This window comes from Pocillopora damicornis, chromosome 4, assembly GCF_964200805.1.
Source record: "Pocillopora damicornis chromosome 4, jaPocDami1.2, whole genome shotgun sequence".
In the NCBI taxonomy this organism is placed as follows: domain Eukaryota; kingdom Metazoa; phylum Cnidaria; class Anthozoa; order Scleractinia; family Pocilloporidae; genus Pocillopora; species Pocillopora damicornis.
Window position 1 is genome coordinate 20,864,000 of NC_142673.1, and position 18,084 is coordinate 20,882,083.

The 18,084-nt window shown below is 37.2% G+C and overlaps 2 protein-coding genes across 2 annotated transcripts; one reads left to right on the top strand and one right to left on the bottom strand.

Annotated features, from left to right (window-relative positions):
• Nucleotides 1-1,223: 1,223 nt before the first annotated feature.
• Nucleotides 1,224-11,274, bottom strand: LOC113686871 (uncharacterized). Its single transcript, XM_027204548.2, has 10 exons — nucleotides 10,986-11,274; nucleotides 9,067-9,118; nucleotides 8,445-8,617; nucleotides 6,681-6,879; nucleotides 4,455-6,285; nucleotides 3,984-4,103; nucleotides 3,330-3,412; nucleotides 3,123-3,250; nucleotides 2,639-2,762; nucleotides 1,224-1,829 (listed from the first exon to the last, which is right to left on the bottom strand). Exons 1-10 carry the CDS (start codon nucleotides 11,148-11,150, stop codon nucleotides 1,720-1,722), a joined length of 2,985 nt encoding a protein of 994 aa, XP_027060349.2. The 5' UTR covers nucleotides 11,151-11,274; the 3' UTR covers nucleotides 1,224-1,719.
• LOC113686872 (dolichyldiphosphatase 1) lies at nucleotides 11,245-17,949 on the top strand. Its single transcript, XM_027204550.2, has 7 exons — nucleotides 11,245-11,449; nucleotides 11,611-11,711; nucleotides 12,604-12,785; nucleotides 13,307-13,420; nucleotides 14,233-14,361; nucleotides 15,351-15,440; nucleotides 16,196-17,949. Exons 1-7 carry the CDS (start codon nucleotides 11,245-11,247, stop codon nucleotides 16,248-16,250), a joined length of 876 nt encoding a protein of 291 aa, XP_027060351.1. The 3' UTR covers nucleotides 16,251-17,949.
• Nucleotides 17,950-18,084: the final 135 nt, after the last annotated feature.

Here is an 18,084-nt window from a genome sequence, read left to right on the forward strand (position 1 = left end):
GACACCATGGACTGATAGCGGTCAAGTTCAATCCTAGTGATCTATTTAAAACAAATCATTTATTCTTGTTGAAATATAATTATTACTTTCTCAAAGTCTACTTTGAAAACTGTACTTATTTAATGCAAAGGTTTATTTTTTTTGACGCATGCAACTCACTGCGGTGTAAGTTATTAATTTTAACAAATTATTTATTGGGCCGAGTTTTCAACCTCGACTTATGAATGCATAATAAAGGAAATAAAAAATCACTACAGTTTACTGACCACCTTGCTCATCGGTCCATTTTCTGATGTTAAGATGTGTTTCGATTCCTTGAAGTTCCAGGTTGTTTAGAGTTTAGCCTTGACATGGAGTTTCCTTACTTTGATTGTTCTGTTCGCGTATCGAGGTTTTTAATTATCAATAATGTTTCTTTACGTTCATTTGATTTGAAATCCCTATGCAGTCCTTGCGACTCAAGGCCCTGCAAGTCCGCGGACAAAGTTTTGAGTTGTCCTTAGCCACAATAAGGCTTAATTCTTAAACACACACTTCTCATAGTGGCCATGTTTAGATTTGCCTACTGTCCATGCTTTGGACCTTCAATAAAGTTCCTGTACCTTTTGACCCTCTATCATTTGAAGATTGGAAGTTTACTCAGAAGCATTAAGTATCTTGCTATTCATTTGTTTGATTGTCATGGACGTATTTTAGGACAGTTTTCTAATGAGAGGTTCTGTTCCCAGGCCAGTCGGCTCGTATGCGCACTCATACCTCCCTAACAAGTATTCAAATGCGTGTACTCAGTGTAGTCAGCCAGGAGGTATCACTAGAAGTTAGCCGTAGTAGAACTTGATTGATTAGAAGACACAGGGGAGAAACCTAGAGTTGAGAAGACAGTAGAGACAACTGGAGCCTTTCTTCTTTGGTGCTTTTCAACCCTTTTTTCACATACTTTTTTGGAAAACATAGTCAATGGATGGGCAAGTGTCCCCCGCCTTCTTTTAACTCAACCACACTCCACCCAAGGGACTTGACTCACTGCCTGAGCTGTTGCAGGGCGTAAGCCTATCAACCTCCACAAGAAAACACCTGTCTGGTTGCTGAGATTGGGACCCCTGTTATCATGCGAAACCTGACATCAAGAATATTTTCACTAACTTTGGATCTAACTGGGTAGAGTCCGTAGTTGATACAGACAGAGATTAACCAAAACATTTCTCTAGAAGGTCAAAAACAAGTAAAAACAATAATTGACACTCCTTTCCTACAAATTTACATATTCTCAACTAGATAACAATTTGAAATTCTAGAGCCGTGATTGTTAATCAACTGCAAGTAAAAAGTATTTTCGTTAAGATTACACCCTTTCTTAATTCATGAAAAAATTAACTGATATCTGCTAGCTATGAATTGACTGACGAGGACTTAATGGCAATTTTTTGGTCATTTTGCATATCGCAAGAACTCAGAATAGCATTAACGTTACGTAGCTCTTTAAAAGAGAATTTGGAAGTTTCAGGGAGTCTCTAAAACAAAGACAAAATGATGAAGTGAACCCCCCCCCCACCCCACCTTTGTTGTGACGGCAGTTATGCACGTGCGTAATGTTTGGAGGTATTGTACTAGAGAGAAATACGAGTATGGATCAGAATACGCCTGACTGCTTATAGAAGATCGTACTAAAGTTTAAAGAGGTCAGACATTCAATACTCCATTCTAGGCCCACATCTTGTGCTAGGTGGTTGCTTGGTTGGTCAAGAATTTGACGTAGTTAGGTGTTAGTATGTCTGAGGCTTTCAAACATTGGCTCACGCTGTAGCGACACTCCAACTTTTGTGATGAATCTACAATGTAACAAAATAAAAAGACTTCTTTGCAAAATAATCAATCTTTACATGTAGATGGCAAGTATGCAACTGTCGAAAAAAGTAAAGTACTCTTTACGTTAGTAGTTTTGAGTAGTGCGTGCATCGGTATCTTTCGCTTTCGTAGACCTCCATTAATTCCCATCTTTCATTCTCGTAGGATCCGTTTTCTGACCAGAAAAATATGAATAAAGAGGTAAGTTTTTGGAGAAACTGTGGTGCTACGTAGGTGGGGGAGTATAACAAGATAATTTGGTTTATGATCTGATTAGATGATGTGAATTGGCCCCCGTAAATACAAATAGTTTCTAAGTTGACATTTCCAACGTCAGCCCTTCGTCATGAAGGGTTAATGAACAGCGAATGATGGCTAACGCTCGAAACGCCAGCTTAGAAACTCTCTACGATGACCAATTTGCATTATTAACTCAGTTGATAAAACCAAATTATCTAGAAAAATATGAGTCTTCAACGATCAAATAAAAAAAAAAAAGAAATTCGAGAGCAGCTTGGTCTTGCAGTATGCTTCTGGTAGACTGCAAAGAGCGAAAAGGTACACCAACAAGGAAAGATAGCGCTTTGACTTATTCCCAAATGACGTGTAGTAAACGATTCAAAAGGCAACAAACGATACCCACATTAAAAATTATCTAAAAAACTATTTGAAAAACAAAAAGTTAGGAACCTTCGGAAAAATGATTTAACACGGCACATAAAATGACTAAGGGAGAGGGGCATTACCGTTACAATTTACGCAACGTAGAAAATGAAAATATTCCACAGCTTACCATTAACGATCCACTCATCTTGAGCAATATACGAAACCGCTGGTATACAGTACTGAGCTACACCGTGTTCAGAAGGACTGGCACAGTTCAGCATCCAAACCGGTACAACCACTCGAGTGTAATGCTACAAATAATGATGATGATGATGATGATAACAACAACAACAATAATAATAATAATAATAATAATAGTGATAATAATAATAATAATAATAATAGTGATAATAATAATAATAATAATAATAATAAATGAATAAAGGAAACTGAAAGGGTAACTACGAACTAGAGCACCAAGGCTATGTACCGTTGGATTAAAAAAAAGCCCTTGTATTGGTTTATGTGGGTGAAAAACTATATATTTCACGTTCATGTACAATAAATTGACATAAAAATTGTAAAAGCGGGAGTCTTACGATTCATGAGAGTCACACTTGATCAGTAAAAATAAAATACTTAACAGGAATTTCTCTGGCTCTTTGACTGACCTTAGGATAACCCATGCAGTTATCCAGCATCTTCAGCTCTGTGTCTGTTATCGCGTACACACATCCTTCAACCGAGTGTCCTGGAGAGAATTCCATATTAGGGAATCCGCCAGCCTCGTCAGATGTACCTACAAATAACAATTGAAATGATGGGTTTGAGTCTTCCTCGGCGATTTAATCCTTTGTTTTTACGGTCTCAAAACTTACCCCTCTTGTTAAATCGAATCTGGAATCCAAACAAAATACCCCACAATCGCGTCTTAGGCTCTCGACGTAAGTAAATGGCCATCCTATGAAAGAAAAAAAAACTAAGCAAGTACACTACTTTTCTGTAGAAAACGGTCTTTCGTTCTTAAGGAAGTGGTATTTACTTTGCCAAAAAGCACTATAATACTCATTAAATATTTCTATGACTCCATGCAGCTCTCGTTGAGAGTTTCTTACGGGTAAATTCAGCAAAAGGGAGCATTAAACAAAAGATGCGATAAGGAAAGTGGGTGGGGAGGGTTGGGGGGGGGGGGTGAGGTGAAGCAATGCCAGCCGTAACTGTACCCAAAGTCTTGAACTAAAAAATCAATAAGAAAAGCACCACGTTCATGAAGGAGTCTTTAAAACAAGAACATCGGCTCATCACTATTCGATTCTATTTTTTATTTTTATTACAGTCACTTGGGCAGGAACGAACAAATCCCAATTGCATTTGAAAGCAGTGTAACGTATGAGTTTTCAATAAGTACTCAGGATCTACTACCAATAAGCTATCATAAATTTATGGTAGCTAAGCCATTCAGGAAAAAATTAGGATTCCACTGATATGGTTGTTTTTTAGTCTCAGTGAACTGCACAAACTTCTCTGCTCACCTGTTGGGATTCATTTCTGGTCCATAGGCGAAGTAATACAACTGCCCCTCTGGGGCTTTAGCGTTAATACTGAAGCAAAGGGGTGGAATCGGTGCAATGGGCTTCTTCTTCGCATCATATCTGACACAAAATGTTTGAAAAAGAAAAGGTTCGGTCACTATTTTAAAAGCAAAGCAATATGAAGAAAGTGGTACATGGAGTATGCGATATACTTGATGACTAACATAAGATACAGTGTAGTGTAGTTCTCACTCCTAAGAGTGTCCAGCATCTAAATTCTCCCCATAAAAAAGTACTACGTAGACATGTGAGGAGAATTGTGAAAAGTATCCTTAGAATGAGACGCTTGATTTGCAGGAGTAGTTGTAATTTGCTTTTGTTTCACGACACTTTTATTCGAACAGCCTTCTTTTACGAGAGCTTCTATTTTGTATTTCAGTGGGCACAAAATGCTTTGCCAAATATACGAACCTTGACTCGGACAAAGTCATCGTTTTAGCAACCACTTCCAATTCAGTGGAATCATTGCCAAAGTCTTCAACAAAACCAGCATCAACGCCATCATCATCGTCATCAATGATACTATCAGTACACTCATCAACTTCGTCATACGGTTGTCCATCAGTCACAGGATATAAGTTCTCATTACTTGAACTCCATCCCAATTCAGTGCTATAATTACTTTTATCGATAGTATCACCATAAACAGATGAACCTGTCACACACGACATCGTTTCCACGCCAGAACTGCTATCTTCCAAAGTGTTAACACCTCTATATTCACTTTTATCGTCCATAGTCACAAACACACTTGTTTGGGAACTTCGAGGAGACTTTTCACCGTTCGAGCCTTTATCCGGCTTCTCGCAAAAAGATAGAGTCTTTTCTATGGAAGACTTGCCACTTGACATTTCTACATGTTCTTTTCCCAGTTTAATAGCTGATGCAATATCGCTTACATTATCACTATCGCTTCCTTTACTCGTCATTTCTTTCGCTGCCACAGCCACGATGCTGGACGATGAACATTCCTTCTTCAAGGCACAAACACTAGTCCTATCTCCATTCTGCTCGTCCAATATTTTTCTGTACTGCTCAGTGAAATAACCCGGTAACTTCTCCCTTGCATGCTTTGTCAAGTCATTAGCTCTTCCAGTTGTCATGGAAGTAACAGTGTTCGAATTTTCTACCTCACATAAAATTTTATCTTTCTTTTTTCTATTTCCCATTCGTTTACCTGAGGGTGGTCTTGGCTCTTTGCTGCCTTTTACCAAAGGCGTTTTATCACTGAGAGCAGCAGCCGTCTGTCTCGTATAACCAGCAGACCGCACCCTTTTTGCCTTTGGTCTCTCTTCTCTAGGAGTCCGAGGCTTCATTGCAGAAGTGCTTAGATTCAGAGAGTCAAGTACTTTAAAAATATCCGCCGAAGGTATCCTGTTCGAATCTAAGGCATCGCTATCGCTATTCAGGTATTCATCACCAGTAATATCGTTGTTAGACCGGTCAAGCGTTCCCACGCGTGTACGTCCATTTCTGGAGACTACCCTTATATGAACATCAATGATTTTATTAGAATTTAGACTCCTAGAAGACTCCTCAGCTCCTGGTTGAAATTCTGGAGGTTGAAATTCTGGAGGAAACCTATCTGTGTTCTTCTGGCGCGACTTGATCATTGAAGAGTCAGCAGAGAATTCATTCTGAAGCTCACAATATGAAGTTCCCTTGGTTTCCCTGTCACCATAGGTTTTTAACTGTCCTTGCTTCCCTTGAGAAGTAATAGTTTTCTCATCGCTTGCCTTTCGGAAACAGTCAGAGTTATTACTTCGCTCTCGATCAACTTCATAGGTGGAATCAGCAGGAAGAAGATTCTGTCGTGCCCATCGACCTTCGCCTTCATCGCTGTCGTCGTCTGAGTGTTCTTTTTTTGTGTCATCAAAATAAGGTTTACAACCACTAGCAAGAGTTTCGATCTTATTTATAGGGGAAAGCAGCTTTTCCTCAGTTTCATTCTCATCCTGGTTAAATCCCGTCACTTGTTCAGCTTGATTTTCCACATCAATGCTGTCATCACTAAGTCCATCTTCAGAAAAACTACTATCACTGTGGCGGTTACTCTCGTTGACAGACGATGCACAGGAAGTGTTATGAATGGAACTTTCTGGGCGCCATAACTGACTAGGACTTCTAAGCCGTGCAGCGGCAGGTAAGGCTGTGTCCGAAGTTGAGAACACTCTAGAGGACTTGACACGCTCTAGTGAAGGGCTGGTCTGCCTTCTTGCAAAACTATGATACCGTCGTGCACCTGAAGACGAAATAAGATAAAACAGATAATATTTCGCCCGCATAGGAGGCCCACGATTAAACCTAGCGCGAGAGACTTAGAGCGAAACGAGCTAGCGAGGGTTCACACAAATTTGCTCTTTTACGCTCGTCTTGCTCATGTTCTCACCACTCGGACTAAAACAAAAATTGTACACTCAATTTTTTCTATTTGCAGTCTCCGTTTGAGTGCACATATGCTCATGCACTTGTGATGGCACTGAAGAGCGGGTACTAGCGATTGCATTTGGGCAGAATCGTAATTGCACAGTATATAGAGACAAACCCTGACATTTATGCAGTATGTAAGATCTACTTAATTCCATCTACACTGTATTAGTAAGCTAAGAGGGTCACTTGAACAAAGCACAGACTTACCAGCCACAATTCCTTGACAATTTTTCACGAGAGGACCAGAGGCTGTCATAGGCCGCCCAAGCGCCTTAAGGTGACCTCTTTGTAACTGTGCAGGAGAAAGAATCATATTTCTAGTGCGTTTTGTCCTTTCCAGCTGCTTCCTAATCTTTTCAACTCCAGCAGTGGTCCGCTGCTTCAATTCAAGACTAGGATCAATGACCTGCACACAATAGAAGAACATGAGTTTTGATGTGCCCCAATACCACATAAACAACCCACAAGGTGCTTATTAACTCCATTCCAGGGATATCACACTAAGAGCTTCTTAGGGAGAGGGAAGTGGGTGAGTATTAAGTTTTTTATTCTGAAATGTCAACTAGATTTAACGAACACTATGTAAAGCATGCATCTCTTAGGTTGCAAAACCAACAATAGTTAAAATGGAAGCTGTTAGAGGCTTTCAAACATAGTGATCAGTAGCACAGTTCACGTGCACAAACACAGAGAAGCAAACATAAACAAAAATATCTCTCGTACTTTTCCAGCTACAATGCCGAGACTTGGCACAAATAAAAAAGACATAATACTCTACAACTTTGCGTAATATCATGGATTTTTATTGAATTCTCATTTTTTTACAAATTTAATTTTTCCAAAAATATGCATAATTTAGGGCGTCACGCGTAACATTCCCATACACAAAATTATCATTATCTTAAAATTTCTTGTGTTTCTCGCAGAAGATATCAACGGAAAAAATCACCTAAAATATCACAATAAATCAGAGATTTCAGATGTATATGTACCAATTTGAAAGACAGACTAACCTTAGAGAAAAATAGCACTTTTTGTTCAAGTGTACAAGCATCACGCTCCATGTTTCAGTCCATGAAATCAGGAGAAAGGTATTCCCCTCGGCGGCATAGAATGCCGTGATAGTAAAAAGCTTGTTACAATGGAATTCTCATCTCCTAAAGAGCCAGTCCTGAAAGTTTTGGCGACTTTGCGTATTTCAATCTTGAGAATGAAGCAAATGTTTGATTCCCAAACACTATGAAACATACCGCGTCTTTCCGTAAATAAAGGATGCAATGCCAAATGTAAGCCATCCGCAGTACCGCCGGCGTTGGACCAAACATGTTAATTTCCTGCGGTGTCATTCTCATCTCATAACGAAGCTAACTGCTCATTTTCACGAGAAAATATAACAAATTGAGGGAGCAAGAAGCGTTTTTCTAAATCTTAAACGTTTTGAAACATTTCGTGTTTCGTGAAAACAGCCGCGCGTCACTTCGAAAACTCTCGACCACTTCGACCGCCATTTCACTCGGCTACGTGCAATAGAAGGAAAAACAACAGCTTTGTAACCACCCTAGAAGCTTCTAGAAGCTTTTTGTTGTGTAACAAGCCGGGTACACTTGAAAGAGATCATGCAAATAAAAATGGGTGGGTCGCAATGCATTATGGGTAATAGAGAAATTGCTGGAAATTAACCGAAATGTCCCAAAATAAAGCAATAAGTGAAAGAACTGTAATATATTCTCTAAATAAAGAGTTTCAAGAGGTTTTTGATTCCTTTATAAATATTTTGTATTTTTCTTGCATGTTACGCTATTGTTCATATGTACTGTGCTACTGATCAGTGGTATTTTGAATTTAAAGTTACTGAGCCCTAATGTATGTTAATGCTGATAATGAGATAAGAACATAGCCATTTAGATCTAGCTTTACTAGAGACTTACGTCACCAGTTACATGTAAAATCAACCTCTGACCAAAACCTTACCAAAACTGGTCCTTTCACATCTTTCTCTGGCCCTTGTTTAAAAGGAGAAGTGATGTAAAAATTTCCTTTTGGGATCTGCACTCTGCTGTGTCTGATTCTGTTTCGAGAGGTTGATAAACTTTTTGGTAACCTGGATTGATCTCTTTCACTTTCAGCAACTAATGAGGAATTTTCTGTCAAATTATACAGAGTGGTATTAACTTTCAGAACCACCAAATATAACTTAAACAACTGCCATAACATGTGAGAAGCATGTTCATTTATGCAAGGAATTTTCTTTTTTGAGGAGGTGACATTTCTTGCATGAGGCAATTGAAGAATGGAAATACATGTACAGGTAGTTTACAAAAATGTTCTGTAACAAAGTGCTGCCGGAACAACCAGTTCGAAGTGTCAGTCTATATAATCCCTGACAAGAATTGTAGAACTTTGTACATGAAGACGTTAAGAGTTCAATTCAAGAATTAAGGGTAAATTAACAGTTAACTAAATCACAATAACCCAAATTAAGACTGACAGATGAAAGTGAATTTAAAAATGCTCATGAATTTACATGGGTTCATTATTAACGAGCCCTAAATAAACAACTTTCAACAAAACATTGTAAAAGATGTACTCTTACCGAGGCTAAGTTCTGAAAATCTCGTGTCTATGCTCAAGTGCTTTCCTGGTTGCTGAAAAGTTTAAAACATTTAGAAACAACAATAGTTACACTTTCAAATAAAGAAAATCCAAAGAGATTTCTTACCATCATGATGAACAGGTCATATACCACAGAAGGTTAGTTATTAGGAATAATGGCACCTACTGCATAATGTCCCCACACAGTAGACTGCATGTACATGTACTAAATATGCATTTTTCCAATTTTCAAAATCATCTATCCTTTTTGTAATCTTCAAGTAAGGTGAAATATAAAATAAGGTTTACATCAAAATATGTACAGGAGTAGGGCCTTGGGATTTCTGTTTTGCAGTTGTGGCAATTTTTTTAGACCTGTTTTTTCATTTTTGTGCCAAAAAACTTAGGTTTTGCAGTTTTGGTGCTCATTGCAGTTCACAGATTTTCTGTTTCAAATAAGCGTTTGGTTTTCAGTTTTCCTCAAAAATACCAATGGGTTTTCAGATTTGGTTTCCAATGTGGTTTCCAGTTTTTCTTGTTTGGGTTCCAGTTCCTTTTCAATCTGAGCGGCAATTTTTCACATCTACAGACTTTGCATAGCCTCAAAATCTCTTTTTGCTCCACTTGTTCACCTCTGTAATCGATCAATTAGGGTTTTCACACTGTGATGTGAAAATTTATCGCTTTTGACAATATTGCATGCAGTTTTTGGTTTTGATTGAATTTTTTCTTGTGGTTTTGTTGGTGGATTTTTCTACAGTTTAGTGGTATCTAATAGAAACCAATTCCCCCCTTGTTCAGTTGACAGAATCAATGTATAGCTGTAAATGGAACTTATCCAAAGCTTTAAGCTTGAGGACTTAATGTGAACTTAGAGAAAGATGTTTATTCTTCTTGTCTCTACCCTGGGACAAAGATAAAATTCTGAGTCCCCATAAGGAATTGAGCCTCAAACCTTTGAATCAGCACTCTGGTGCTCTACCACTTAGAGGCATTCAGACTTTTTTTTGGAATGGGAAAGATGATATGTTCTGAGCTTGTTAAAAAGGGGTAAAAAAAGATGTTTTCTTGTCTTGTCATGAGCATGGGACAAAGAAAAAATTCTGAGTCCCCATGAGGAATCTTACCAATTCCTTATTCTATTTAGAATCAGTAATTTAAGTTTTGAATTTCAGTATTATGAGACCTTTCCCAACTTATAAAATAATGTTATATTCTCTCAATAGTTTGGCCTTTGATAGTAATAAACATTACAATTAAAATGTTTACAGAGGTATTTGAGAGTGAAAATTAGTGTATCAATATTAAAACTTTTCTTTTTTTTTTTGAGTAACCTACACAAGGTTCAACTGATCAATTAGATGAAAAAAACGTGTTGTTAAAGATTGTTAAATTCCTAGGTATGGTGGGGTACAGTACCAAGGCTAGTGATGGCAGAGTCATTTTCTGAAATACTAGGTCAAGAAACTAATGGTAACTATACCATAAAAGCAAGTTTAACAAATGAAGTTTCGATTTACTGGGCGATTTATTGTACTTTGCCATTAGTCTAACCATCGAAACGTCAGGTTTTCAAAACATCTCTATTAGTGCTTCACTCAATTGAGCTTAAATCCTCCAATAAACTACTAGGAAATAAGTAACTTACTGTTTACTTTGCCTACCGATGCAACATAACCGTTTCCTTTTAAGTCGTTTAAACACTTATTTTCGGGAATCACAATTTGAGATTTACAGTTTGTAGGTAAAGTTAAATCATGATTTTTAGTGTCAACAAATTAGACCTATCTAAAAAATTATTTCTACTTCTTTACTTTAAAAACTTTCGTTTGCATCTTGCAAGCGAACTGGTGCGTAGAGCAGCTTACTCGATTAAGTAGCAACGGCTGTATTTCATTTCCAATCATAAAAATAAGTTACCTGATGGTTTGTACCACTCGGAGGCCTGACATCAAACTCGATATCATAATCTTCCAGTTCTTGTCTGCATCTCTCGCTTACAGGGCAGCTTCTTGTACTTGACGCACTCGACTTTCTCGGACTCTTAGTTAAGCAAACTTCGTCATTAAGACTGATTGCATCCATGAACTAAAACTTTTCAAGACCCGTTGTTCATCAAAATATCAAGTTTACGAAGAGGGATTAGACAGTTTTCAAACCTTGGCATTACCATATCTCCATGGATTCAGACGCCATCTTGATAATTCCCGCCTTCCAAAGCATCATGGAAGTAAATGCTGCTAAGCACCATGGGAAATTCAATATGGCGGAAGACACGTTAAGACAGTCTTGCCAAAGTGGTAAAGATTCCTACCTTTTTGATTTGGCCGGAGACAATGTTAAATGGAAAACAATATCTCTCACTCACGTGGAATATCCAGAAGGTAATAACATAATTTTTTGGACCTCTGTCGTCTTTTTTTAGCACCATCAACCCGCTATTGGATTTGCTGCAAGCATGTTAAGTTTTTACCTCAGATGTGGTACGGTTATATAAGCCCACAAGGTAAAACCAGCTCATGTCATTTTTCCTTATACGTTACAGGAGATATTACGGGGAAGATCTTGGCATGGTGTAGTCTGCTTCCTATATTTATCGTGGTTGGTTTTATTACTTTAATAATTTTCCGACGTGAAGTTCACACGGTAGGTTGGTTTATTTTCAATGTATGGACTGTGATTGAAATCCGGAAGAGAGGTCGTCTTTGATAGGAGATGTAATTTTACGTCACCATTTACAGTGTTTTACTCCTAGAATTACAGCTCATGAGTATTAACCGGTTCAATACCGATTTTTTAGTCTAGAAGGTACATGTATCTTACTGGTGTGCCTTGCAGTAATAATTTATATCCCCTATCAACAAATTCTTGTCTGTCATAGGGTAACATTTCTTGACAATGTCACTCATCTGTGTGACACACATCAGTACTATATATGATTTCCTGTTAATCTTATGTGAAGACATAAAGGGAGAGGAGAGACATTTACTATTTTTTAAGTCAAGTTTTGAAAGGGCTACTTTGCATTGATATCCTTGTTGAAGATGTAAATCCTTGCAAATCATGATGTTTCAACTTTGAAGGTTTTGTTAGATAAGCTACACTGATCCATCTCACAGGTTAGCCAAGTAATATAAATAACTAAAATTTGAAATGAGCCAAGCATCCTGTACAAAGCTTGCATCGGTAATATCAAAGGCAGATGGTTGAGAGCTATATGTACCACTGTAATGATATGATAAGAAAACTAATATCAGGTGAGACCCAGTGGTTGATTATTGAAAGATGTGAGTTACTTTGGACTTTAAAATATCTTGGTTTTCAACAAGGATTAAAATTCTATGCACACCAGATATTGTAAGAAGCTTCAAAGAATGTCTGGTTTTAATTTTTTTTGCATGCACCAAATGTGTGTGTTTGCAAATAGTTATGACTCATTTTAAGTAAATTATATCAGTCTATTTTCCCTGTATTATTATGTGTATGTATTTACTTACAGTCTTTCTTTACATTGACAGAGAGGGTTCTTCTGTTGCAGATGACATTCTTTGGAGGAATTTTAATGAATGAACTTGTTAACATGGTGGTGAAACACTCTTTGGCATATCCTAGACTATGTGGGGGTCATGTGTTTGCACATTCTGGAAGTGCAATGCCATCAGATCATGCTCAGTTTATGGCTTTCTTTGCTGTGTATTCTGTCCTGTTTATATATGTAAGGTAAGCAAATACTCAGGGTCTAATGAAAATAGATAAAGGGGTAAGTTTCTAAAGAAACTGTGGTGCTGCGTCAGTGGGAGAGTATAGCAGGTAATTTAGTGTTAACAACTGAGTTGAAAACGTAAATTAGCCACCATAAAGGGTAAAAAAGCTGACATAAAGGGTAAAAAAGCTGACATTTCGAGCGTTAGCCCTCCGAAGCATTAGCCCTTCACAATAAACAGATAATATGCTCCAAAATGAAATGTGCAGTGGGAAACTAGACACTGCTATCCAAATGCACATAAATGGTGCTAGTCCTACAAGGAAACAGCAGCTACATGTAACTGCAAGAAAACTAGTGCAGGTCTGACCTTAAGAAAACTATCCATAAGAGAGAGAGAGTTGCAAAAAATAGAGAAAACACAAGTTTCTATCAGGTAAATATTAATCCCTATCTCAAGGAATATCTTTATCAAAGCCTTGCCAGTAATACCTCATTTTATTGACAAACAAGTAAAAATTCATTTGTCTATTTTCAGGCTTCTACATTTTTCTCAAGCAACCACAGTATGGGATGATTTAATAGACAACTTATGGCGGCATGTACTAGCAGTTGGTGTTGTATTGGCTGCTGTTGCTGTTGGATTTAGTAGGTTGGTGACAGTATGTTGGTCACTTCAAAGAGGTTGCTATTACTGTCAGAAATCTCTGACGGTAATTTTTTCTTAACAATGATGAAGAGTATTAATTTTTGATAAAACATTAAAACTACTCATACAGTGTACCCCACTTATCTCAGTGTCTTCAGCTTTAACTCTTTACACCCTAACATCAGAGTGCATATTCTCCATACTGTCCTCTATAAATTTCCAACATGTAAGGTTCTGACCAGGAGAATTTGTTTCAAAATCAAGAGCTTCTTCAGTTGGTGATCATTTCCTTCATTCTTGTGACCTTAATGTAGAATTTTGGGGAGATATTGTAGGGAGAAATTAAATGCTGGATCTTTATTAGGGGTCAAAGGGTTAAGTAATTGGGGGTCTTGCTACTCTCCTTAGATGAGATGCTTGTCACTGCAGGTTACCCCTTCTTCCCTCCGGAGGGCTCTTGTGAAAAGCCATATTCTTGGCTGTTCAAAAGAACATTATCTGCTATTTCATAGAAATACTTACCAAAACAATAATTATCAAATGAATGTATTTTTGTTCAAATATGACAATTCATTGCATTCAATTTAAAATCTTGCTTGTCTGCTGCCAACCTCATACCCTGGAAACCTGAGGACATGACACCTAAGGACACAACACAATGTCTCAGCAAGGACTCAGTGGTAGAACTTTTGCTCCCTACACTGCTCCCTACACTGCTCCCTACACTGCCAGACTGTCTCTAGGATAAATGTAACACTCAAGTGATAAAATGTTAATGGATACTTAAGTTTGCAGTTTTTTTTTTTATTTTACAGAATATACCTCAGATATCACACCCCACAGCAAGTGGGTTATGGCTTTCTGCTGGGATGTGGACTTGGCATTGCTTGGTTTCTTTTCACACAGACAGTTCTCACACCAATCTTTCCAACTGTAACAACCTGGTAAGTGACAATTATATACTATTAAGTACATGACTTGTACATGTAGCCTTTTACATGTAATTGCAAAAGTTGATTCACAATCTCTTTGAACTTCTGATCTATAGAACAAATTCTTGTACACATTTTGTTTCCTGGTATTAAGATGGAGCTACAACACATGCAATGTTGAATACAGTTGAACTCGGTAACTTGAACTGCCAACTTTGTGTTATCACAGGTTTTGAGTTATAGGGGTTTTGAACAAAAAGACCAGAAACACTTGATTAAAGAGGTTTTATCCTTATACATGTTTTATTTTAAGATTTCTAGCAATGTAAGAGCATAACACAACAAAACAAAATGTAAGAAATCAATACAAAACCATGAAAACCACAAATACTCTAAAGTAGCTGCTCTTCAGAATGTTTGGCACTCAATCTCATTTTAACATTTGTTGAAAAATCTATTCAGACACATGCTTGATATGAAAAATAGTCTTCCAGTGCAAAATATTATGGCTCGTTAGTCTGTAAAAGTGAAAACCAACTTCAAGTTATCAAGGGTAAAATAACAAAGAAAAGTTCATGAAGGAAAGTGAAAATCACTTCGAGTTACCAGGGTTTTGAGTTATTGAGGTTTTGAGTTATAGGGGTTAAAATTACAGTAAATATACTATATGAGGCAAATCTAAGGGAAATCAGTCTTGCTTCAAGTTAGCAGGGAATTCAAGTTACTGAGGGTTCAAGTTATCGGCATTCAACTGTACTAAGATTCTGGCCATGGAAAGGATGTAATGATCTTTACAGATTTGTCTACTTACATGTAAAGTAGATTTCAAATGATAAGGGGAAATTGTAGTCCAATAGTTCTATAATTGATTTGATTACCTGCATAGTACATGTATATAAGTACAATTATACATTTAGCTTAGTTTTAGTGGGCCACAATATAACCAAGAGAGACATGGTCTCAGAGTGTTTGCTGTTTGTTATACAATTCATTTTTAACAGGCCTATCAGTGAATACTTAATGATCCGTGATTCAACGCTAATCCCATCAGTCATGTGGTTTGAATATACACAGTCAAGAACAGAAATGAAGTAAGTGTAATTTATGCACATTACAACCATGGTTCAAAATCCATAAAATTTACTAGGTGTTTGTGACTTTTGATGCAACACTAGTCAGAGGTCTCTATCTTTTGATCAGAGTATAAATAATTGTTAAATGATGAGTAGTAGCTTTATTCTATTTTGATGAGTAAAGTGTATTTTTCTTTGTCTAAACAATAAGATTCTGATTGAGCTGATTGTTCCTGAGTTAAAGCAGTCACTTAGAGGGTACAGTGTACATGTGCCTCTCTGCCCTAAAGCAAAATATGCATTTCTTATGCACCAATCAATTTGAAGCTTCAACATTCTTCCTTTCCCCTTGGACAACCCACAGGAATTTTACTGTTTTCCATGCCCTAGGAGTGGGGAACTTGAACCTTGCATGGGTGGGATGGGGGGGGGGGGAATTTGAACCAGTGGAATACGTGACTTTTGATTTTACAACATTTGTTGATCACAAAAAAGAATTGTTTATAAAAAATTGTGCTTGACTGGGGCATTTGAATGCAATTTTGGCCCATGGTGGGCAGGAATTTCAACAAACCTATCTTCAAAAGTTTAAATGCCCTGGGGGTTGCTTGTGGGAGGGATGTTACAGCTTCAAATTGATTGATGCATTACAAAACCTGTACTATTGCAGTCTATCCTTTGTTGCTACAGTAGCCTTTGTTAAAGTGAATTTGCTGCACAACAGTAAATATGAACACTTAACACATATTTTTTCTGTTTCTTTTCTTTATTAGAAAACGACAAAGGAGAGGCTCACACAACAATTATTTTAAGTCTCATACTTCTTGAAGAGAAAGATGAGGTCTGTGCAAGGTTGTGCTTGGCAAAACATAAATTGATCTTTTGATCGATTATCAGAACTTATCAATCTTCAGTAAATCCTAATTAAGATTAATTAAGATTAATTAGGATATTTACAAGTAACCAGCCTTAAATTAAAAGCAAAACTGTCGAAGTTTGCATCCTCTTTCCTTGACAGATTTTGTTCCTGATGCTAAATGCTTTCAGTAATCTTTCCAAGGAAACTGGGGGTATAAAGTAGAAGAACTATTGACAGACTTCTAGAGCAAACATGCAGTGGAGATATTGATTGCAAAAAAGATGCTTATCCGACAGAATTTTAACCCATTTGTATCAGCCTCTTCATCGCAATTTTGTCAAGCCTTCTTTGTAACATGCTCTCTTTTGGAAGGCTGTGTTAGTGTGCTTATCTTTCCAATTGTCTGGTACCCTGCCTTTTTAAGGCACGTACTAAATGGAGAGAAAAGAAAAGACAGGTGAAGTGAGAAAAAGAGGTGGGAGATTGAGGAGCATTTTCCTTTACCAAATCCCCTTCAACTTTCACTCTTTTTCATTTTCTGCTTTCATGCCTGTCTTCATCTGACCAATAGTCAACTACAGGCTTTTTAATCGCTGGCAGTTTTTCAAAGAATTTTTCTGTTCTTGTGTAATTCAACGAGACAAATTATAAACAACTAATGTTGTTTTTTTTCTTTATTTCTGTCGCGTAGAATAGTAATACACTGAGGTGTGGATGATTTATTCAGTAGTTAATACCGTCATTTGAATAGAGACAAAGAGAATAGTAAAATTATATGGGTGGCCAAGGGAGGTATTGGTCCCTTAATTTTAAATAATAGAAAGTAGAAAGAATATTTCCGAGGGACAAAATTTGACAATTTATTTGGAGGGGGAAGTGTTTGGCTAAGTATTTTGGGGATAGCTAGGGTAGATTAATGATTTTCATAAGGAATTTAAAGAAGAAGGAGTTGGTGTAACCCACATGGTATTGACAATTTCGTTTTCTTAATGCAATTGGCCGGGATTTTATGTGACTTATATTTTACTGTAGAGGGATTTTGGGTCCACTTTACAAAAAATTGGTTTTCTTTTGAAGCGATCGATGTCTTTACATGGACCTCCTTGTTGCCTTAAATTGGAAGTATCAACTTTCTCTGGAGGGGATAATTGGTCTCTTTGAGAAAAATATATATATTTACTTTTATTTGCGTTGCAAATAAGGAATAGTTCTATTTTTGAAGAAAATAAGACGTACCAAACGCTTCAGTGAAAATTGTAAGTAAGTTAAGAGCTTTGGGTATTATCAAGTTTTATTTGATTGGTTTTGTGATGTTGGTATGTCCTGCTGTTTTAAGGATTTATTGAAATGTCTCGAATTAACCTAAGTGGATCAATATCAGTATCTGGGTAACTACCCACCTACCCCTCCCCTAACCCAACATTAACCCTAACTTGTTATCAATTGACTGTTGTTGAGTTGGGGGGGGGGGGGGGTAAGTGGGCAGTTGCCCAGATACTGATATTGATCCACGTAAGTTATATTTTCTTGACTTCGATTGTGCCTATCTTCAGTGTTGATGCATTGTGTTAGTGAGCGTTTATTTTTGGGTCAGTTATTTTTGTCAAATGAAAATCACTAACAAGTACCAAACAAAAATTCTAATAATAAATATTTTATCTTGAGAAATTTCACAATTTGTGACCTCACTACTTTATCCAAGTTGAAGAATAAGAAATTTTTTACTTGGTTCCTCGGTTTCGTGATTTCTTGCCAGGAAGAGGGGAGGGGAATGAGTTATCGAGGGTTTGAAAACCACGTTGC

Coding starts and splice junctions, on each gene's coding strand:
- LOC113686872 (XM_027204550.2), top strand. CDS start 11,245: ATGGATTCAGACGCCATCTTGATAATTCCCGCCTTCCAAAGCATCATG. Junction 13,421..14,232: donor GTTGCTGTTGGATTTAGTAG/GTTGGTGACAGT, acceptor TTTATTTTACAG/AATATACCTCAGATATCACA. Junction 14,362..15,350: donor TTTCCAACTGTAACAACCTG/GTAAGTGACAAT, acceptor CATTTTTAACAG/GCCTATCAGTGAATACTTAA.
- LOC113686871 (XM_027204548.2), bottom strand. CDS start 11,150: ATGGATGCAATCAGTCTTAATGACGAAGTTTGCTTAACTAAGAGTCCG. Junction 9,119..10,985: donor CGAGTGGTACAAACCATCAG/GTAACTTATTTT, acceptor TAAACTTTTCAG/CAACCAGGAAAGCACTTGAG. Junction 2,763..3,122: donor ACTGCATGGGTTATCCTAAG/GTCAGTCAAAGA, acceptor CATTATTTGTAG/CATTACACTCGAGTGGTTGT.